The sequence below is a fragment of the Adiantum capillus-veneris genome, chromosome 2, assembly GCF_014529385.1.
Source record: "Adiantum capillus-veneris isolate H3 chromosome 2, ASM1452938v2, whole genome shotgun sequence".
In the NCBI taxonomy this organism is placed as follows: Eukaryota; Viridiplantae; Streptophyta; class Polypodiopsida; order Polypodiales; family Pteridaceae; genus Adiantum; species Adiantum capillus-veneris.
The window spans coordinates 125,662,659-125,686,157 of NC_140932.1; the positions used below are offsets into that span (position 1 = coordinate 125,662,659).

A 23,499-nucleotide genomic window follows, 5' to 3' on the forward strand; every position below is an offset into this window, starting at 1 on the left:
CTCTCTCTCTCTCTATCTATCTATCTATCTATCTATCTATCTATCTATCTACGAGCTCATTACGGATGTCCATGGCTTTCAACGTAGAGTAGATAGATAGAGAGAGAGAGAGAGAGAGAGAGAGAGAGAGAGAGAGAGAGAGAGAGAGAGAGAGAGATTACAAAGATTACACGTTGATACAAACAACCAAAAGGAGCATGAAACACTTCCAAAGATTACACGCTGAGACAAACAGCGAACAGGAGCATGAAACATTGAGACACACAGACAGAGATGAAACGATGGAATTTATTTTGATGACAAGAGCCTAGTAATCATTGGAATCTGCTGCCCTCAATAGCCATTTTGCAACCATTTTGGTGGAGATTGAATCCAGGTCGAGGATCCCCAGTCCTCCTTATAATTTTGGTAAGCAACAGATAGACCATGCTACTTTAGGAATTTTGTGGAGGTGTTGGTTTCCTCCCCATAAAAAGTTCCTTGCCATTGAGAAGGCTTTCTGAAGCTGGTACTTGGCAGGGGTCCAACATGATAGGAAGTATATTAGGCTGGACAGTATAAAGTGGTTTAGAACAAATGTTCTTGAAGCAATAGAAGAATTGTAATTATTCCATTTGGAGATTTCATTCCTGAATCTGGAGAGTACCCAATCCCATCTTTGAGTAAGAGTCACTTTGAATCCCATTGGGGTCTAAAAATTTATCCATCTGGAATGTGCTTACATCGTGCATTAAGAATGATGTTAGGAGCAGTGCCAGAGGAGATTTTATACCCTTTCTTGGAGTGATTTATGACTAAGCCACTCCACTGGCTTGACAAAAGACTCCTAGACACTTCCAAAATGTGGTGAAAGTCTGAACATCCCTAGCCATAATTCCATTTGTATCATCTGCAAACTGCTGCAAACAAAGGTCCTTGTCTGCCCCAGGTATTTTAATTCCTTTGAGAGTCCCTTTATCCAATGCATCTTGCCGATAGCTACGAGCTAGCTGCTACTCCCCTCCATGCATGAGCGGTTGAGCTAGCGACTGCAGCCTCTCTCTCTTTGGGGAGTGCACATCCTTCCAAGTGCATGCTACGCGGGTCTGTATTGAAAACAAATTTGAGGTGCGAGCGAGCCATCCCTCTCGACTGCAGACCCCCGCCCTGCTCACCTTGGCAGCCCCAATTCTTTGTAGCATGCACCTGCGCAATGCGCAGAAACCGGCCATGATTATCTGTGTGTATTAGAGAGGCAAGAAGAAGAAGAAGAGGATGAAACTATCCCGAGAGACAGAGAGAGAGAGAGAGGGTCGGAGGGGACAATTGTCTTGTGAATGCCATTCCCACTTGTGGGAGCCCAGCAAGGCATGAGACTGCAATGATGAAAATGATGGCCACGGACTCTCAGATGCCTCTTTTGCCTGACACTCGTCAATGAGACGGTGTAATTTGAGCTACTCATGTGCCATGTAATCAGAGGATCATGCTTTAGAGAGAGGATGATGATGATGCCTGTTTCGCCATACCAGGTGCAAATACCCATGGAAGAAGTATTATGCAAGGAGGGAGATGACCTATTGTAACATTTCGATCTTCAGCAGGGTGGTTGGCTTCTTCTATTCTGATTCATGATTTTTCCTCTATGGTTCCTGTTTGGTGTCAGGCAAGGTGGTTGCTCCCTAAGTAATTGTTGCAGATTACAAGGTTGTACTCGAGAATCAGTTGACTAGAGATGAGGCTTTACATTTTTATCATGGATCATCCATTAATCTTATTCACTTTTGGATTTGGAAAGTCTGGAAAGCAGGTGCATTTAGTGTGATTTTGTATTGTCATCAATCTAAACTGCAGTTAGGGCTCATTTCTCCACCATAGAGACAGTTCTTTGAGATAAAGGTAGCTAAGGTTTCAGACGCACTTATGTTCCTGCTTTATCAATTAGTTTCCGAAATTCTTTGAGTGTGTTGACATTGACAAACTTGTGGAAGGCCACTACTAGCCGTAGCACAAAGGCAGCCTGCATTTCAGAGCTCTCAGGTCTCCGGATTTCTAATCTTCTCTGTCTACCAGCTCTGTCATAGAGGAGCAAGAAGAACTCTCTCTCTCTCTCTCTCTCTCTCTCTCTCTCTCTCTCTCTCTCTCTCTCTCTCTCTCCCCCCGCTAACCCTGAGTAACTACACAAGATATTGTTAGAACAGTTTTTGTCTTGCTTTTTCCATTTTGTGCAACATAACGCAGACTCTAGTCATTGATAAATCATAAAAAACCTCCAAAACAATATGAGAGCAATGTACGTATAAGAAACACCTCAAATCTGTGTCAAACAAAAAGGCAGTTATTCTCCTGGCCTCCTCCAGTGTCAAATCTGGATCGCTGCCATTGGAGGAATTCCCACCTCCACGGTCATCATCATCTTTGTTCAAAGAATAGAAGAGACAGTAGCCAACACCACCAATAGGCAGTATAAAACAAAGCAATTGAGAACAATTAGGACTGCAGCACATACAAGGACCCCACAATGCCAAGGATTGCTACGCCTGCTTGCGCCACAGGCCTTGGCACCGACTCCTGCATTTACTGTTCCTGCATCTCTGGCAGCTTTAACTGCAACCGCAAATGCTGAGCAACAATATTCCGAAGAGAAGGAAGCGGCGTTCTTCTTGTGAACTGCTTGCATTGAGAAGAATTCCAAGGTCCGCTGATCTGTAGCGAAAGTGGTAATGCAGTGAGTGCGTGCCATTTTTGTCGTATCAAATTATATACAACAAAATCCTGTGTGAAAGAGAGAGAGAGAGAGCGCTTACAAAGGTTACACGCTGAGACATACAGCCAACAGGAGCATGAAACGCTTACAAAGATTACACTCTGAGACAGACAGCCAACAGGAGCATGAAACGCTGAGATAGACAGACAAAGATGAAACGATGGAATGTGCATGGGGCGCATCGTCACGGCATCCTCCTAATTTCTGAGGAGCCGTTAACATCCCCATGCATCTTTTATGTTCCAGCACCTACGTCGTTACTGTGGCCATCAGGAAGAAAGGACAATATTATCAGCAACGCTAATGAGGACTAGCTCTGTGGTTAGTCAATGTTTGTCATGGTCATCATGGGCCACAGAAACGCAGCTTTCTGCATGCAGCCTCTAGCCATAGATGAAGGCTAGAGGCTCCAGCATTGCTGGTGGCCCTTCTGCTACTGTTGTGTGTGTGTGTGTGTGTGTGTGTGTGTGTGAGAGAGAGAGAGAGAGAGAGAGAGAGAGAGAGAAGACTTTTACCAGGCCGGAGCGCGCTGGAGAAAGCAGCTGGTAGCCATAGCTGAGGCTTCAAGGCTCGAGAGAGACTAGAGAGAGAGGGAGCGTGAAAGAGAGAGTATTGGGCGGGAGACGGCGACGTCGTAAATGACTTATTTATAACGGATTTAAGGGCACACTCCCCCGCTCATGTGAGACTTAGCTATCAAGCTATGAGTAATCTGTAATTGTGCATAACGAGCTCCATTTCAAAATAAAAGGAGGCCACCAAGTGACTCAATGGTCACACGCTTTTTCAGTGGAGAGCTTTCACTACCACCTAGAGGTTATGTGGCCACACTATTCGGTGATTTTAGAAGGTACGTGCCTAGCGTTGCAGGCTTGAATATTAGCAAGCTTTGCACTATCTATCGCAAGTTGGCGGCCAAGGTAGAGGCGAGACACATATGCCACAGAATCATGCAATCATTGCGTCATTAAGGAGTTCCCTTGCGCAACAACTTTGCCGATTTTGGCTTGTAGTTACACAAGTGTAAGCTTAGTAGGGCAGACCGGGCTCAATAATCTACGTGTGACCACAATGGGGGGACTCAGTTATTTGCTCAAATAGCTGATAATTGAGCCTCCTGTAATCACCACCTTAGTTTTTTGGCCTTGCTCAAACTGTCCTGGCATGCACTTGTTCATTGTAACTCCACGCCCTTTTTGAGGAGCTGACAAAGAGGGAAAGTAATAGATGTCACTTGTGGTAGGAACCACATAAAGAAATTGGTCCAGCCAAGAAATCTCTGAAGGTTCCTCGTGTTTGAGGAAGGGGAGTAATTTCGAATGGCGAGAAGTTTGGATGGGTCCATCTCAATGATGTCTACACAGAGATGACAAAGCCCATAAATATGAGCTTAATTAGTAGTACCTCAAAGTTACAGTTCTTGAGTTGAAGTCGTACCTTGTATATCTGAATGCACTTAAGGACTTCACAAAGAACTGATAGGTTTGGATGCCATGTATGCATATGCATCCATGTGTCATCAAGGTAGGCCAAATTAACAACACGATCTTGAATAAGGCCATAGAAAATGGGTGTTTGGTGATCTTTGAAAGATGTTGGCTAAATCCTTAGTGATCTCGTCGAGCCGATTGGGGCTCTAAAAGCGATCTTATGGGCATGATTATAGTGTAAGGGGGGCTTGCCAATCTGTAGAGGCCAGAACGATCTAGGGAAGGAAAGGAGAGTGACTTGCGTAATTCATCTAGAAGGTTGTCTACTTGAGGCGAGGGGTAAAGGTCATGGGTAGTGATCGTATTGAGCCTCCTAAAATCCATCCAACGACGATACATGCCATCGTTCTTACAAACAAGATGGGGCTCAGAGGCCCATAATAGGAAGACGTTTGCGAGGGAGAACGTAAAAATCATGAGAATATGTATTATAAAAAGAAAAGTGCAAGTAGCCATTGTGTGATAGTGATACCCTTAACTGTTATCTCCAAGGAAAACTGCAACAGGGTTTGTGGTATTTGTGCTTAAACCTAATGTGAAAACTAAGTACTAGCTAATAGAAGAAATGGTCCTACCAGTATCTAATAATGCCTCCTGAGTGTGCCTTGAAGTTTAACCATTGTGGAGCACACCACACATCCAAAAGAAGCCACGGGTTGTCCTTGCAAGTGATGCCGTTTCGCTTTTTGAAGCAGTGGTATAAGGGTTTCCACATCTGGGTGGAAACATGAGTGGGTGGTACACTTTTAGGGGTGGGAGTTGTTTTCAATAGCCACAAAATAGCTCCTTTTATAACAAATTTACAAAACAAAAAGAGTTCAAAATCTATCTTCAAGTACAATAACAAATAATCAAGAAAATTCTTGCGAGGATATATTTGCAGCATGCATGAGACAGCTACACTGCACGATGGAGTCTTTCTTCTTGCACACTCCACAGAGGTTCTTGTTGCACCATGGCCATGACATACCTCTGTCTCTCTCTCTTTCTCTCTCTCTCTCTCACACTCACTCACACAAACACACACACTTGTTTTCTCTCTCTTTCTCTCTCTCTCTCTCTCTCTCTCTCTCTCTCTCTCACACACACACACACACACACACACACACACACACACACACACACACACACACAAACGAGAGAGAGAGAGAGAGAGAGAGAGACAGAGAGAGAGAGATGAGACAAATTTCATGTGTAGTGAAGAGGAAGATAGAGGGGGAGAGAGATGGGCCCATAATAACTCCCTTTTTCAGCATGTCTTATACCCGGTTGATCTTAACATTGAAAGTTGGGAAGGATCTTTGTGAGGGCAATATTCTGACGGTGTTGAATTTGTTGCACAAGAATATTAGTATCAAAAATAGGAGGGTTGCTCTGTGTCGCTTTTTTCTCTGTTTTGGAACAATTCAAGAAGGTGACCAAGTAGTCTATGTAGGTCGTGCGTGTGTGTCTACATTGACACGTGTTTGTTGGACGTGGACAAATTTTGGGCCTTCTTGATAGGAGATAAAGGGAACAGGGCGTTTTCTCGGAGGAATTAAGTGCTTAATTTCAAAGTGAAGACATCCTTTAGATTTGACAAACCAATTACACCATGTGTGATAGGAAAATGTTTGCTAGGGAGAACGTAAAAATCATGAGAATATCACAAGGAACTTTAATTCAATTCCTACATAGCCAAAAAAAAAGACTTTCCTAGATAAAACTTGAGCATATGCAGTAGAAGTCCAAACTAGTAAAAACGGAACCTTTTATTACACTACAAGAGGTTGTGTGCTCTTGTGACGCTGTTAGCGACGGAAATACATTGGGTTTTTATAACCCCCGGCGTCGCTAAAACCGTCGCTACGAGCGTCGCTATATGCGTCTCTATACAGCGACGGTCATAGCGATGGTCATAGCGACGATTATAGCGACGTTTACACAGAAAACTATAGCGACGCTACAGAGCCATAAATAGCGACGGTTATAGCGACGCCCGAGAGAATTTTTTTTTGGTGACAGGGCATTGAATGCCCTGCCACCCATCAACCATATTGTACTTGATTCACTTTTTAAAAAAAGTGCAAGAGTAGATAATAGACCCAAAATAGTCACCCACAAGACGCATTGTTTGCAAAATTGACAATTGTACACATCATAGGCAAAATGAATTGATTGGCAAATGTAATAATGACAATTGTACAACATCATAGGCATAAAGAATTGATTGGCAAAAGGAACTGCGGTGACAAATGTAATAATATACATGGTTCAAAAAGACGTATAAAATCCGTCTCATGATACATAAGCTATGAGAAACCCTAAACTAATGCTATCTAGCTACGGCTAAACTGACGTCATCTAGTCAGACGTCTCATCGCGTCCAAGCGGCATATCTGTCGGATTCTGCAAAAAAAGACAATAAGACAGCTTTCAGTAAGTATAAACATATAACGACATTTATAAAACAATACAAAAAATAGAAAAGAGTAAACCCTAATACTAACCATGCCGCCGCGAGAACTAAGAATGTCCATCAGGGCGTTTAAGCCCTTCCTGCCTGCGTACTCGCGCTCGTACGGTGTGGGATCACGTCGTGTCATCGACCACTGTCAAAACATACAAAGATTTCATTATGTTAGAATTAAAAAACTCATAAACCCTAAACTATCAAACATAAAGAGCAATGCGAAAACACTTACAAAATCGGCCTCAAATGATGCCCATCCACCGCTCCCCAAGTGGTGTGAGCTCCCTGCCTCTACTCGCGCTCTGGCTGCATCCTTTTGTTGCTTCCACTTGTCGGGATTCTCGCGCGCTGCTTTCTTCGCATTCTTCCAATCTTCTTTGGCCAGCCAATCTGGCCTGTTCCACCCATGCTTGATTGCTTTTTGCACTTCGGAACGCTTATGTTTGCAGTATTCGCGCATTCGAATCTTCATCAGATCTTCATTGAAGCGTTGATCCCGTGTTGGAACGGGAAACTCATCATGAAGTATGCTGATGACTCTGTTTTTTAAATCACTTGGTACTTCACTCCATTTGTTTAGTATGTAGTGTCTAAACAGCTGAGAGCAAAGACCACGCATGCGCGAGATCACCTTCTTGACGTCATCATCCATGATGATGCCGCCGCTGAAGTCGACGGAGTAAGGCAAGCCCTCTGGCCGGTGACGCGTGAACCTGGGTGGCCCGGCAGGGGTCTCTAGCGGCGTGTCGATGGGGGTACGGACCTCAGGTCTCTCCATCGGCGTCTGGGCCCCGAAGCGAGGAGTGTCGAGTGGGGTGGCTCCTGGCGGAGTAGGTAGAGGTGTGTAGCTGCTAGGAATAGTCAGCCGCGCAAAACCTGGCGTAGATGGCGATGCTGTGGCTGGTGTGGGGGCGGGCAAAGAAGGGGAGGGTAAAGAGCCTCGTCGAACACGAGGCGGTGTGGAGGCATCAGCGGCGGAATCCCCACAACAACCGCCACTGCCACCAATGGAGCGTCGGTGTCTAGACGAGTGTGAAGCTCGTCTCATCGACGCCGAAGCTTCGGAGCGCGCCGAATGCTCCGAAAGAGAGGGAGATGAAGATGGAGTAGGAACGCGCGATGATGCGCCAGAGCGATGACGCTCCACGTACCACTGTCTCTGCTGCGGTGACAAAGAAGAAAGAAACTCCTCATCATCCATACCTGCATTAAACACACAAATATTTAAACTTAATATTGAATGAATAGAGTAGACAATGACGCAAAGACCACTAAATACAATGACGTAATGACGCATATAAATACAATGACGCAAGGAATTGAGTGATAGAAGAGGCAAGTCGAAAACTCAGAATTTTCAATCAAAAGATGTGACTTAGAGAGCCAGAGCTTTTACAACACGGAGCAAAATTGTTCAAATACAATATTTGTGGCTTTAAGAGATCTCTCTCTCATCCTCGCATAACTCAGCATAACTTCCTATATCTATATAGAGCTCTCCGTTTAAACAAATATCCTCTGTTTCATTTTGTAGCTCCTCTGCATGCACCCCATATAAAGTAGTAGCATCAGTATGCTCGTCTGGCACCACCGCAACGGCTTCTGATTGAGCATCTTCTCTGATCTCCTCCATTGATGCCGTTGTGATTGGCACATGGTAGCCTTCATACGCCCTTGCACTACGAGGGGCTACCTCTATGACGTACCACCAATTTGATGTAGACTTTGTAGGATGAAATATTACCTGCCAGAGCCACATAACTTACATGAGAGCTTTCAAGCACATAACTTGTAAAAGGGGGATGTTAACTATTTACATAATTACTTGTTCACAATGCTCGGGTAGTACGAAAGTGTCTCTTAGGTCAGTCCATTTCTTAGTAGAATCCACCTCAAGAAAACCAGACTCTCCTCTACGCACAGTAGCGTTGCGACCCTCCATGATTATCTTGAACCATTGCATGTCGAACAAGTCGACAAAAAATCCTCAGTAATCGATCCTCAAAATCTCTTGCAGCGTGCCGAAGTAAGTGAGTTCCGCCACCACAGGATCTGCATCAGAGGAACGTCGTCGACTAGACTGTTCAAATTTTTCCATGATTCCACAATCTTGAGTAAAACGCTTTTTGTCGATTCGTTCCACCCTAAAATGTCAACCTTACACCATGCTGCTGTGTATGACTTATACTACAACGAAAAAAGATTATGAGTGGCCATTCAAACGTTTATAAATAAAGTCACTTGTTAGTCGTACATTGCAAACTTACCTTGGTCGCGCAACCCCGAGAGTACTCCCACTCTAATTCCTCAGTCACTTCGTCACCGCATTGTTGTGCGCTTTTCAATTGGTTGTGCAACCATCTTAAGCTCATGAAGGTTGGTAGGCTCTCCAGAACCGTCGGATAGTGCATCGGTGGTCGTCTTCCCCGTCTCCACTCGATTCGTGCCCTTTGTCACTCTTGCTTTGCATCCTCATATTGTGAAATTCAATTTTGCATCACTGGATTGTGAAGCATGCAAAATCGGTTGATTTTAGCCTCTAGATCTTCCGTCATCTTCTTCTCAACACCGAGATTGCACATGACAATCCCAGATATGCGCTCATCATCTATGGTTCACCATAGCGTGTCCCGGGCTTTATCAAATCCGTCTAGCCACCCTCCAATGTACACTAGGGACTCTGATACCAACCAACCTTCTGACATGCTACCCTCCGGACGTGCCTTTTGACGCACATATCCCTTAAGCGTTTTCATGAAACGTTCTAAGAAGAATATCCATCTGGAATGAACTGTGCCAGCTATTTCTACCTCATCAACTATGTGAACAAGAAGATACACCTGAATGGTTAGCAATGATATTAAAGTCCACATTTTATGCAATGATATTAAAGTCCACTATGAACGTACCTGACACATTTTATGCCAATCGTGTGACTTCAAACCGGTAAGCTTTCCTTCTTTAGTAAAACACGTTCGGAGCGAGTGCATTACGCCAGTGGGGGTCCGCAAAGATCGAATGGTCTCTTTTACTTTGCGTTCTTGGGCTCCTATGAAAATCCATGGTGCTTTAGGGAGTTTTATCGATCCATCAGACGCTGTTTGCGGCCAATATTGCTCCATACGATCCACATTTCTAAGGTCAACTCTAGCTCCCAAAGTATCTTTCTTGCCGGTCAGATGGTCCCATAATAGATTACCCACATTCTTGAATATGTGCATTGGATCGAGCAAGTGATTGATCATGAGTGGGGGCCAGTATGGTAACTCGTACCATAGAGATAGTCTCTTCATCCCTGGAGGCAATCCGTCATCTCACATCTCCTTCTGCTCTAACCATGCTTGTGCAGACATCCTTGGTGGCTCTCTTCCCAAAAAGCCGTCGCGTAACACATGATTCTCTGGAAGATACGCTTGATGACCTTCGTAGATTTGCTTCTTCAGTGAGGGCGCCCTACGTGCATTCAGTCTAGGTCCACATGTGACACATGCTCTGTATCCGCTTGTTTGAAGCCCTGCATGTATACACATGATAATAGATCAACTATGGGAAAAAAAAAGATTTACAGTGTCTGAGTGAGGAGTGTCAATAGATCACCTGAGCATTCTGTTAGCCCGGGATAGTCATGCATGGTCCACATTAGAATGCATGGTCCACCACCTCTATGCCAATCCACAATTGTTGTAGCTCTTCCAATAGTGGACGAAGATACACATCCATATTCCCCACTTTATATCGCCCTGGCACAATCAAGCTTAGCCATAGGTGCCCCTTCTTCGTAGTCAACCACGGGGGAATGTTGTAGTTGACGATGACAACGGGCCATACACTGTAAGATGTTGATCTTTGACCAAATGGATTTACGCCATCCATAGCCAGGCCTAAGCGCAAATTTCGAGCTTCCCTGGCAAAATCCAACCATGTTTCATCTATATGTTTCCAGGCTGCGCAATCTGCAGGAATTCGTAGCACACCATCCGAAGATTTATTCTCCTCATGCCATGATGCTAGGGCGGCCATGGACTTACATTCGAAGAAATGCTTGATGCGAGGAAGCAGAGGAAAATGTCGCAAAACCTTTTGTGGAATTTTTGTCCCGTGGAGATCTACTCGATATCTTTCGGAATCAAATTTCGGACACTTCTCCATGTCTATGTATTCCCCTCTGAAAAGAATGCAGTCATTAGGACAAGCGTGGATAGAATTGTAATCCATCCCCAAGTTTCGCAAAATCTTTCTTGCTTCATCTCGGGAATCTGGCATCACATTGTCAGCTAGTAGTATGTGCTCTTTAAGCAATCTACACAACATAAAAATACGATACAGTCGTGTAAAAATCTATCAGATCATTATACATTTAGAGTTTTATTAAAGTAAACTCATTGTAAAAGATCACCTGAAAAGCGCTGTGACGCTAGTGTCACTCCATCCAAACTTTGCGTGCATGTTGAGAAGAACCAGGAGTGCTTTCAATCTAGACATACGTGCTCCATTATACAATGGCGTATCGGCTTCACTTTTCATATCATCATAGATAAGCCTTTCTGCATCCATGATCGTCTCGATCATTTCATCAATCTCGGGCTCAAACATTGCCTCGTTGGGAATGTGCTCTGCATGATCATCCCCCGAGCTGTGAGAGGCTACATCTTGTGGCCTCACATATGCTGCTTGACCAAAGCGCCTGCGAACACGTCTATTGGGTTGCAAGATTGCTGCTTGTTGGCCAGCGTCAGAGTCCGACGAGTTATAATTGGCAACAACTCGATCTATAATAGATGGATCGAACTCGCCAAATTCGCGAACGTGCTGCAAAGAAACACGTCTTGTCCGTCGCACAGCATGCTTGCATTGATTACAAGGACATAAGACCCTCGTTGAGAGATAGGTGTTTCGGTTGGACGGTCCCACATCCTCGTCACTACTCATAATGAGGATAAAAATCTTATAACCTAGCTGGACAACAAATTTAATATTCTATTGGCATTCTTCGTCTTATCTCTCTCTCTCTCTCTCTCTCTCTCTCTCTCTCTTTACCTCACATTCTCTAGTCATGTCCAATCCCCGCACACCTCGGTTTAGAGGTGCACGGAGATCAGAACCACCGGGTTATAATCTCGTCTTTATTGGTCAATACCTATATTTGTGGGTACAAGAAATCTACAGACCCACGTCTACATGATACTGCATGTAGTGGACAAAACCCCTTTGCCTCTTCTCTAGCTGTAGCACTTCACAGCATCTTAACATCTTTTCACAGTAGATCTTTTCACTGTTCGTCTAACTCTAAACCCTAAACCGTAAGTAATTCTTGCGTGGACTCGATCTAACGTAAATAAGCGTAAATCTAAATCAACGTAAATCTAACTAAAAATAAACCTAAATCTAATTTAACGTAAGTCTACATCTAACCTAATCTTTAACGGCTTTTGGGATAGTTTCCTACGACGTTAAAACTCTCTTCTTCTTGTGTGTGTGTGTGTGTGTGTGTGTGTGTGTGTGGGTAAACCTAAATAAACCTAAGTCTAATCTAATATAACATAAATCTAAATCTAACATAAATTATGTTATATTAAAAACAAAGAACTAAACTAACAGAGATTATAAGAACCTTAAAACTGATTTAACACATAATTTTTCACATAACTCGGCAAGAGTTGGCATTCTCATCACTAAAGATGTGAGAGTTAACTTCCGGTGGTGACGCTGCCTCATCCCCATCCACATCTGACGACAGCAATTGGCCCTTTAGACCGTTCTTGCTCTTGTTACTAACTTTGAAGTTGCTGTTGAATGACTAGAGGTTGTCTAGATGGTCATTGTGTCGGGGATGTAGTGACTCTTGCCGCCCTGAAGATCCACCTTCTTCCCTATCTTCTGAAGACATTTCACCAGTACTTTTGGATCGACGGAGCCCACCATGATCAGTGAAGGCAGCAATACCCTATATTCCATTGAGAGCTTTCTTCACCCGCTTCATGCAGGCATCGCAGTCTATGGAGACCTAAATCTAATCTAATATAACGTAAATCTAAATCTAGCGTAAATAAACGTAAATCTAATTAAAAATAAACCTAAATCTAATCTAATTTAACTTAAATAAAGCTAAATCTAATTTAACGTAAGTCTACATCTAACCTAATCTTTAACGTCTTTTAGGATAGTTTCCTACGATGTTATAACTCTCTTCTTCTTGTGTGTGTGCGCGTGTGTGGATGTGTGTGCCAATAAAAAGAGATAAATGGTATAACCTTTCTATCACCCATGCCAAGTATGATAGATTGATTATGCCATTTCCCTCTTGAATAATAGGTCTTGAGTTCAACTCCTCGTCGGCTAGATCTTTAGGTCTTTTAATTTTACTTAGTTTCCTACGACGTTAAATTAGTTTCTCTCTCTTTCTCTCTCAATGTGTGTGCGTTTTTTTGGATCGTATGCATGTTTTCTCTCTCTTTTCCTCTCTCAATGTGTGCGTTTTTTGTTTATGCATGTTCTCTCTCTCTTTTCCTCTCTCAATGCGTGCGTTTTTTGTTTATGCATGCTCTCTCTCTCTCTCTTTTCCTCTCTCAATGTGTGTGTGCATTCTTTGTTTATGTATGTGTGTGTGCCTTTTTGTTTATGTTTGTACTCTCTCTCTCTCTCTCTCTCTCTCTCTCTCTCTCTCTCTCTCTCTCTCTCTCTCTCTCTCTCTCTCTCTCTCTCTCTCTCAAAAACACTATGTGTGTGTATGTGTGTGTGTGAGAGAGAGAGAGAGGGAGAGAGAAAGAGGGGAAGGGAACATGAGAATGAGGAGAGGGAAGGAGCATACCTGGCTCTCCTTCCTCTCCTCGTGTGTGTGTGTGTGTGTGTGTGGAGAAGAAAAAGAGAGAGAGAGAGAGAGAGAGGGAGAGCATTACCTGCTCTTTGCTTGAGGGCGCCGAAAAACTCAGATCTGAGATCTGAGTTTTTGGGCGCGCTCTGTTATTTTTTAGCCCAGTCGGCGTCGCTATGAGCGTCGCAAATTTACAAAGAAATTTGAGACGCTCATAGCGACGCCGGGAATTTTTTTTTTGAGCGTCGCTATGTGAGCGTCGCTAATATGAATAGCCTCTTGTAGTGTTATATATATACGCAGTAAAAATGACCCACATAATAAAACTATTGAGCTTTTTGGCCAACACTCATGAAAAGAAAACTTTATAGCTGTTTGACCAACATATGCACAAGAAAAAACTACTTAGTAATAGGAACAGAAGAAAATCTATATAGTAATATTCACGTTAGTTTTATATACGCAGCCTAATACAGTAGCGAGACAAAAAGAGTCACATAAGTGAATAACATAAATTTAACGTTTTTATTATATACAAATTTATTGACTTTATAATTAAAATAATAATATTATAATAGCAAATCTCACAAATGTGTCGTAGATCTTGCATCAAAGACATTAAATCTTTGCATCAAACTCATTAAGTATTTGGAGCAGAGACTAGCTCATAAGAAAAGAACAATATATAAGAGTAACTCACAATAGCTTTTTGATGAATTCAATTTAAGTCATAAATTTAATAATTGAAAAGCGTTGACGCTAGAATGTTCACACTTTCTTTGGGTCTCAAGGTTACATTAAAATAAACAAATCAGCATAACATCACTCAACCACAATTACATCAACCACACTTAGTGGAGAAGAGTCACATTTGAAAATTCTAACTTTGTTTGTGGCCAAAAGGTACACCACAAATGATGAGTGCATTCCATCCACACTTTGCTCTTGACGATCTCCTATGAAATCCGTACTACGCTTTGCTAGATTGAAACTATACTTTAGCGTAATATACAATGCATCAACTGTTGGAACCTCTAAAAACTTGATTAGAATCGTCTCTTGGTCGTCTTTATCAAAGTTCATATCCTAAAAAAAAGTTCAATTGTAAAAAGTCACTACTTAACACTATGTTGGTAATGGGACACTTTTATGTCCTCGGACACTTTTATGTCCTGTTAAGTGACCATTTTCCTTGAATTATGTCAAGAGTTTCAAAATGGATTTTGAGGTGCTATCTGTCTAGAAAGTTGTCTCATGAGCTGAAAAAAACTTGACATTTTTTTGGAATATCAATTCCATCTTTAACCTTGTCCTTGCACAACGTTTCACAACCTAAACTGTGTGAAAAAACGGGTCCTGTTTTTGGCTTTTTTCAACTTTTTGCAACTATACCACTCTAGAATTCATGTTTATTCATGTTTGTGAGGTCTATAATGCTAGAGAACTATCTTTAGTAGTCCTCAACATGTCCTGATGCTTCTAGGGAGAAATAAATGTTAAAGTTGTAAGTTATGACCAAATTACAAAAATTGTCAAATCCTGTTTTTTAGCCAATTTTAGCTCTTCTATGATTTTTTTGGTGGCTTTCATGATATCCAAATGCATTTTTTATTTTCTATGTCGCATATTGTAACATAAAGCTAATATTCCTTGAGTTTTGGGGCACCTAATACCCTATTTTGCATAGTAGACAACGATGGTTGATTTTTTCAATTATAAAAGAAAACGAAACATTCTAGTATATCAAGTATAGCTTTTTCAATATTATTAGTTTCTTGTGACAACTACATGCATTTTGTAGGTAGTAACCATATCTAGTCATAAGGATCAAATTTGGCTAGATATTGAATAGTTTCTATGGGATTCTACAACTCATAATGTTGAAACCAGTTTTTTTATGTTTGTTGTATTTAGTACTTCATCTTTGTCCCCAAGATTCCTCTTGGTAAGAGATGTATTATTCTTTTGGCATGCTCCATGGCTCCTTATGAACCTAAAGGACAATAGGGAACTAAGAAAACATGCATATATTATTTGTATTGAGCGTGGCTATAGAAACTTTGATGATAGGTTTGCAGAATGGTAAAAATTCAACTCTTTTGTACTTATTTCTTTTGGCAAAACAAAAAATAGTGAGTGAGAAGCAATCATATGTTCTGATCACCAACCCATTGAAGTTAACAAGGGAATTTATCTCAAATCCTACAAAAATCCCTAATCTTCTTTTTATGCAACAAAACGTAAGAAATGACTATTTTGATGAAAATGTATTGGTCCATCAACTTTGGAGGCTTGGTGTGACCAAAAGATGAGAAATTTTACAAGTTTCTTATTTTTTCCATGTATAGTAGGCCTTGAACTATAACTCAGGAAAGGATTTTACAAAATGAGTGGATCTACTATGGTTTTGGAGGTTTTTTTCAAAACCCTGAAAGGACACTTTTATGTCTTGTTAGGTTACCAACCTAGTGTTAATAGAAAAAGATTAATCCATGCCAAAAGATGAGTACAACTAAAGTCAATCTCCTTACATATTCATGCAACCCATGTGAGAGTTCATTGAAGGCCTTTGTGTTTTGAAGAGTAACACTCTCATTAAGAACATTCTTCAGTACACTCTGTATGCATAGAAAAAAGCATAAAAGTTCAGTTAGAGCTCTAGACTATGAACATTTGGGCAATAGATAACAAATACCTTTTTCTTGGCGCAATCTTTTTTTGCCTTTTTAGTCTGCATCATATCCATCATCTTTTGATTCCACTGCATCAAAATATTTAAGTTAAAGATCAAAGCATACAAGGATATGATATATATAAAAGTTAAAAGATGTGAGTAAACCTTAGGTGCACGCTTACTTTTTCTAGAGCTCACATCTACTTGATTTTCCTCATGAGAGCTCTCAAAATCCATTTGTTCTTTAATGAGATCAACCTTTGCATGTTCTTAGAATAAAACACATTAAATATATAGCTAGTTTAATTATTGTAAATGACAATAACATAGACATACCTTTGTGACATCTTCAATAAGAGCCAAGAAAGAACCATTTGAAGCTAAAGCCTCATCCTCTTCTTCTACATCCTAATAGTAAATAACCAGATTAAAGAAAGTGTACAAAATAATTTGAGATAGTATAAGTTGAGAAAACATACATCTAGAAGGGCTTCAACTTGCATGCCAGTGAAAATTTCCTCTGAATAGTTCTGGACTTTCTCAAAGTCAATATGAGGATGATACACATCCTCATTGATAGGTTGTAAATGATTTTCCTCAACCTGCAATTATATAACATTTGTAAATAACTTTAATAAAAAAAAACAAAAAAAAGATGTAGAAACTCCCACAAGCTGTTTTTCTTTGTCTTCCACCTTTGTATTCACTAAGTCGGTTCCCTACAATGCACAACTTCACATGATCAATCTTATTATTATAGCTAAAAACTATGAAAAATTAATGATAATGTGGCTTACAGATATTAAATTTATGGTATTGACCAGTGTTGATTAATTTTTTCTTTTCATTCTTTTGCTTCGCTTGCCTATGACGCAAGAAAAATGTGTAGATGTCCTCCACTTTCCAATGGTACTCTGCACCATGGAACTTCATCTCCTCAATTTCATCATGGTGCTCTTGAATGAAGCTCACAAGTTCATCCTTCCCCTCTAGATTATATTGTGCCGTAGGTCACAAAGCTTGGAATCAAATGCTTTTATCCAACCTCTAACAGTTCTCAGATTGGAGCCATGGACTGCATGTACACTGTGAGTGTAATACTTTGCAAGGAACTCTTTTCCATACAAGAGTGCTGGATCTCTATCATTTTTCTTGAGTGGGAAGCGAAAGAGTTGCTCATATGTTGGAACTGGTTTTTCAACTGTGTCTTCCTTTCCAACTTGTATAGCCTTGCTATGCCTTTGAGACAATCTTCCAGCTGCCATACTATTCTTATGATCAACCTTAGAGGACTCTCCACCACTTGATTCTAGCTCTTTTACCCTTTTCTCTAGCATTGCTATTGTCTCTTTGAGAGACATTGTTTCAGATGGAGAAGCCATGTAATAGCTATAATGTCACAAGTTATACCTTAAATCATATAAAGTGTGAACAAAACTTAAAACCCACAACAAAATATTCTTTCCAATCGATTAAATTACTTTAATGTTAGATACATGAAAGGCTAAGTAACTTGTGCATCTGCAAACTGTACTGGCAAATTTAATTGTGCACCACTTCTTGAAGACATGCACCTCCTACTAACTACAATAAAGTCATGTATCACTACTTTGCATGAGTTACAATCTCTCTCATCGTACTGCTGGATTTGTAACCTCCATGTACAATGATCAAAACTATCGCGTACTAGCCAAGCTAATTTGCATTTTTTACCCTGGTGGTCAATCTCTCGAACAACTGCGTGTACAAGATCATCTTCACCATCACTTTTGGTTGCCAGAACGATATCACCAACCTCTACCCAAGGGGTGCATGTCTGACCTCTCCGAGAGTTGTAAGCCTCTTTCTTTGAATCAAATCCTTCACCTCATATGCTACTAGTATGTTACCTATCAACGGAAGAGGTATGAACTTATGCATTAAAGATGAGATTGGTCTTACACAATCCCAAGTGTATGGCATAGTTTGTTGTTGTACAATGCTCATTCCAGCTGCATGATGAACTATTCGTTCGTCAACCCCATTGTGTGAGGATATGCATTGTCTATAATACTCTAACCCAAAATACAAATAATATTGACCATTGTGCTCAATAGAGAGCTCCCATCAAGTAGGCACCCTATAATTATCAAACAAAAGACCATCCGAATCATGTTCAAGTCGAACCAAGATTTTGCTCAGGCTTGGATCTTCTCTAGTGGAGTCATGCTTGCCTATTCTTGCCCCACCCATGTCACCGAAGAGTAGACGAAGAATTTCGTCTTGACCGCTAATGGGAACTTGATATTCATCCCACAATGTCTAAAATTGAATGATCTTTGATAAAATTGCAATTCCAAGCGGCGCATGATCTAGACCAGTAGGTTGTTTGTAGTCTTCACCTGCTCTAGTTGTATTTGCTGATCTCAAATCTATGCCCTCTTCAAAGCCCTCTTCCACATTCAAAGAGGCATCTGATGGTTCCATGTCTGGTACATTGTCATCAAAGTGCCTTACCTCCACGTCATCTTCATTTACAAACCCAAGTTCACTTGCTAGACTACCTGCAACACTCCTTAGTTATGCATGCCTGAAAAATGTTGTTTTCCCAACATATTTTTCACCATGGCAAAATGCAGAACATGTACACCACATTCTTCGTGTGGTGTCATTATCGGATGCACTATGGAGAGGTGGTGTACTATCAAGCTCATTCACATTAGGTGATTGCCCCTGAAGGGCTTCAAGATTTCTGTTGTGATGGAAATCAGGGTGAAATTTCTGCAGTGTCTCCTGTTTTCTATGTTGAAAAAAGGTGCTTCTGCTCAACATTTGATATCCTTCAGGTGTAAATGCACATTTATACGCGCATGTACACTTGAAAGTCTTGGAGGTGAAAGCCATGTATGCCTGTATCACCTAAATGTCACGAGCCATGGTTACACGGACTATAATGGCCCAAACACCACATTAACACATGATCCTAGTGTCGAACGTTGTAATACTACATACTTTAAGTCACAGATCCACATTAGATAAAACTTTGCAGCATTGTGCAACTTCAATAATTATAGAGAGACCTACAGAGAACGACTAATCTGAATACGCTTGTTGGATCTTTTAATATAGATGATGTATACATTCATGAAAGACACAATTTCTTGCTCGGAACAAGGCTTTTGATCATAGCAAGCCTATCACTTAAAATCCTTGGAGATATAGAATTTACATCAGGGAAGACTACTTTGTAACAATCAACTGGATTTAAGGTTTCCTTCAAAAGAACTAAAGCCATATTCTCGGGCCACCAGCTAGTGTCATTTATAGCTATTCTTGAAATGCATATCGGTGGCCTTTCTCTCCCAAAGACATAAAATTGTTTCTCTGGCCAAAGTGGTAATGCAGTGAATGAGATGAAATGCCGCTTTCTGCATACATACTCTAGCCATACATGAAGGCTAGAGGCTCCAGCATTGCTGGTGGTGCTTCTGCTACTGTTGTGTGTGTGTGTGTGTGTGTGTGTGTGTGTGTGTGTGTGTGTGTGTGTGTGTGTGTGTGTGTGAGAGAGAGAGAGAGAGAGAGAGAGAGAGAGAGAGAGAGAGAGAGAGAGAGAGAGAGAGGACTTTTACCAGGCCGGAGCGCGCTGGAGAAAGCAGCTGGTAGCCATAGTTGAGGCTTCAAGGCTCGAGAGAGACTAGAGAGAAGGGAGTGTAAAAGAGAGAGTATTGGGCGGGAGACGCTGACGTCGTAAATGACTTATTTATAACAGATTTAAGAGCACACTCCCCCGCTCATGTGAGAATTAGCTATCAAGCTATGAGTAATTTGTAATTGTGCATAACGAGCTCCATTTCAAAATAAAAGGAGGCTACCAAGACACTCAATGGTCACACGCTTTTTCAGTGGAGAGCTTTCACTACCACCTAGAGGTTATGTGGCCACACTATCCGGTGATTTTAGAAGGTACGTGCCTAGCGTTGCAGGCTTGAATATTAGCAAGCTTTGCACTATCTATCGCAAGTTGGCGGCCAAGGTAGAGGCGAGACACATATGCCACAGAATCATGCAATCATTGCGTCATTAAGGAGTTCCCTTGCGCAACAACTTTGCCGATTTTGGCTTGTAGTTACACAAGTGTAAGCTTAGTAGGGCAGACCGGGCTCAATAATCTACGTGTGACCACAATGGGGGGACTCAGTTATTTGCTCAAATAGCTGATAATTGAGCCTCCTGTAATCACCACCTTAGTTTTTTGGCCTTGCTCAAACTGTCCTCGCATGCACTTGTTCATTGTAACTCCACGCCCTTTTTGAGGAGCTGACAAAGAGGGAAAGTAATAGATGTCACTTGTGGTAGGAACCACATAAAGAAATTGGTCCAACCAAGAAATCTTTGAAGGTTCCTCGTGTTTGAGGAAGGGGAGTAATTTCGAATGGCGAGAAGTTTGGATGGGTCCATCTCAATGCTCTCTACACAGAGATGACAAAGCCCATAAATCTGAGCTTAATTAGTAGTACCTCAAAGTTACAGTTCTTGAGTTGAAGTCGTACCTTGTATATCTGAATACACTGAAGGACTCCACAAAGAACTGATAGGTTTGGATGCCATGTATGCATATGCATCTATGTGTCTTCAAGGTAGGCCAAATTAACAACACCATCTTGAATAAGGCCATAGAAATGGTGTTTGGTGATCTTTGAAAGATGTTGGCTAAATGCTTAGTGATCTCGTCGAGCCGATTGGGGCTCTAAAAGAGATCTTATGGGCATGATTATAGTGTAAGGGGGGCTTGCCAATCTCTACAGGCTAGAACGATCTAGGAAAGGAAAGGAGCGTGAGTTGCGTAATTCATCTAGAAGGTTGTCTACTTGAGGCGAGGGGTAAAGGTCATGGGTAGTGATCCTATTGAGCGTCCTAAAATCAATCCAACGGTGATACATGCCATCATTCTTACAAACAAGATGGGGCTCAGAGGCCCATAATAGGAAAAAGTTTGCGAGGGAGAACGTAAAAATCATGAGAATATGTACTATAAAAAGAAAAGTGCAAGTAGCCATTGTGTGATAGTCAGACACTTAACTGTTATCTCCAAGGAAAACTGCAACAGGGTTTGTGGTATTTGTGCTGAAACCTAATGTGAAAACTAAGTACTAGCTAATAGAAGAAATGGTCCTACCAGTATCTATCCTCGTGAGTGTGCCTTGAAGTTTAACCACTGTGGAGCACACCACACATCCAAAAGAATCCACGGGTTGTACTTGCAAGTGATGCCCTTTCGCTTTATGAAGCAGTGGTAAGGGTTTCCACATCTGGGTGGAAACATGAGTGGGTGGTACACTTTTAGGGGTGGGAAGTTGTTTTTCAATAGCCACAAAATAGCTCGTTTTATAACAAATTTACAAAACAAAAAAACTTTAAAATCTATCATCAAGTACAATAACAAATAATCAAGAAAAATCTTGGGAGGATATATTTGCGGCATGAGACATCTACACTGCATGATGGATTCTTTCTTCTTGCACACTCCACAGAGGTTATTGTTGCACCATGGCCATAACATACCTCTCTCTCTCACACACAACTCACACACACAAACACACACACACACTTGTTCTCTCTCTCTCTCTCTCTCTCTCTCTCTCTCTCTCTCTCTCTCTCTCTCTCTCTCTCTCTCTCTCTCTCTCTCTCTCTCTCTCTCTCTCTCTCTCACACACACACACACACACACACACACACACACACACACACAACTTTGATGTTTCAATGTCATGTCAAATTGTTCAATTAAATGGATATGTTTTTTTTTATAAAAAAGTTGAAGACAACTTTGATAGAATCAATGCAAATTCTAGCTACTAATTTGGCTAATTTTTTGAGGATGGCCTGCTCTAATTTTCAAGAGTTTTAATTTGCTTTAAGTTTCAAGTAAAAGAAGCCTAATCTGATTTTAAAGTTAAAGAAAGCATCAAGTTTTAAAAAATAGTTATCTTGTGTCTACCTATCTTTTGAACTACTCACAGTCAAAAATCAATTTGCACATTTCTTGTCATCTTTAAATAGCTTCTTACATATGTATAAAAATCGTTTTTTATGCATGATCAATGAACCTTTAAGCTCTAGATTAGGTTCCACTGGAATCTACTTCTAGCTAATATATTTTGATAGCTCTCCAAAAGCTATCAGATAGTAGCCACAGGACCTGGTCATGTGGCCCTACTATTCATCTTGTTGTCCTTTCATCGATCATCAGCCTTCTCTCTCTACACTTCATATCTTGGCTAATAAAGAGCTTTGAAGATTGTAAACCTTTATCGTTTTCCTTGATAACGGAGGTAGGAACTAGCCACGATTTCCACTGGCTTTTTGTACCTTCCAAAATAGTTGGAAACTGCTCAAAATGATTAACCATGATTAGTCGACTATTAGACTTCAAATAGCTACCAATTCATAATGCACCCGGAGGTGCACGTGCGCAAACGAGAGAGAGAGAGAGAGAGAGAGAGAGAGAGAGAGAGAGATGAGGCAAATTTCAATGTAGTGAAGAGGAAGATAGAGGGGGAGATAGATGGCCAATAATAACTCCCTTCTTTCAACATGTCTTATACAGCCTGGTTGATCTTAACATTGAAAGCTGTGAAGGATCTTTGTGAGGGCAATATTCTGACTGGTGTTGAATTTCTTGCACAAGAATATTAGTGTAAAAATAGGCGGATTGATATGTACCGTTTTTCTCTCTGTTTTGGAACAATTCAAGAAGGTGACCAAGTAGTCTATGTAGGTCATGCATGTGTGTCTACATTGACATATGTTGTTGAACGTGGACAAAGTTTGGGCCTTCTTGATAGGAGATAAAGGGAACAAGGCATTTTCTCAGAGGAATTAAGAGCTTAATTTCAAAGTGAAGACATCCTTTAGATTTGACAAACCAATTACACCCATGTGTGATAGGAAAACGTTTAATTTGCAAGGGAGAACATAAAAATCATGAGAATTTGTACTATGAAATGAAAGTGCAATTAGCAGATGTGTGACAGTGATACACTTGATTGTTATCTCCAAGGAAAGATGCAATGGGGTTCGTGGTTTTGTGCTTAAACCTAATGTAAAAACTAAGTGCTAGCTAATAGAAGAAATGGTGCTAGTATTATCTAATAATGCCTCGTGAGTGTGCCTTAAAGTTCAACCAATGTGGAGTACACCACACATCCATCGAAAGAAGCCACATATTGTACTGACAATTGACACCCTTTTGCTTTTCGAAGCAGTGGCAAGGGTTGCCACATCAGGGTGGAAGCATGAGTGGGTGGTAAACTTTTAGGGGTGGGAAGTTTTTTTTCAAAAGCCACA

At 41.2% G+C, this 23,499-nt stretch overlaps 2 protein-coding genes across 4 annotated transcripts; both read right to left on the reverse strand.

Moving 5' to 3' along the window:
* Nucleotides 1–196: 196 nt before the first annotated feature.
* LOC147463556 (uncharacterized) lies at nt 197–3,418 on the reverse strand. Of its 3 annotated transcripts, XR_015190255.1 has the most exons (4): nt 3,262–3,407; nt 2,787–3,006; nt 2,290–2,685; nt 197–2,054 (listed from the first exon to the last, which is right to left on the reverse strand). XR_015190255.1 is itself a non-coding variant. In XM_086529208.1 (3 exons), the coding sequence occupies exons 2-3, from the start codon at nt 2,926–2,928 to the stop codon at nt 2,402–2,404; spliced, it is 426 nt and encodes a 141-aa protein (XP_086385334.1). In that variant the 5' UTR covers nt 2,929–3,006; nt 3,262–3,407; the 3' UTR covers nt 2,283–2,401. The 3 variants fall into 3 exon arrangements, 1 of the variants encoding a protein (XP_086385334.1); XR_015190256.1 differs by lacking the exon at nt 197–2,054 and having other exon boundaries at nt 2,283–2,685; nt 2,787–2,847; nt 3,262–3,418; XM_086529208.1 differs by lacking the exon at nt 197–2,054 and having other exon boundaries at nt 2,283–2,685.
* A 10,903-nt stretch (nt 3,419–14,321) lies between these two features.
* On the reverse strand, nt 14,322–16,547 carry LOC147463557 (uncharacterized). Its single transcript, XM_086529229.1, has 5 exons — nt 16,510–16,547; nt 16,339–16,396; nt 16,195–16,260; nt 16,031–16,117; nt 14,322–14,585 (listed from the first exon to the last, which is right to left on the reverse strand). Exons 1-5 carry the CDS (start codon nt 16,545–16,547, stop codon nt 14,322–14,324), a joined length of 513 nt encoding a protein of 170 aa, XP_086385355.1.
* Between the last annotated feature and the right edge of the window lie 6,952 nt (nt 16,548–23,499).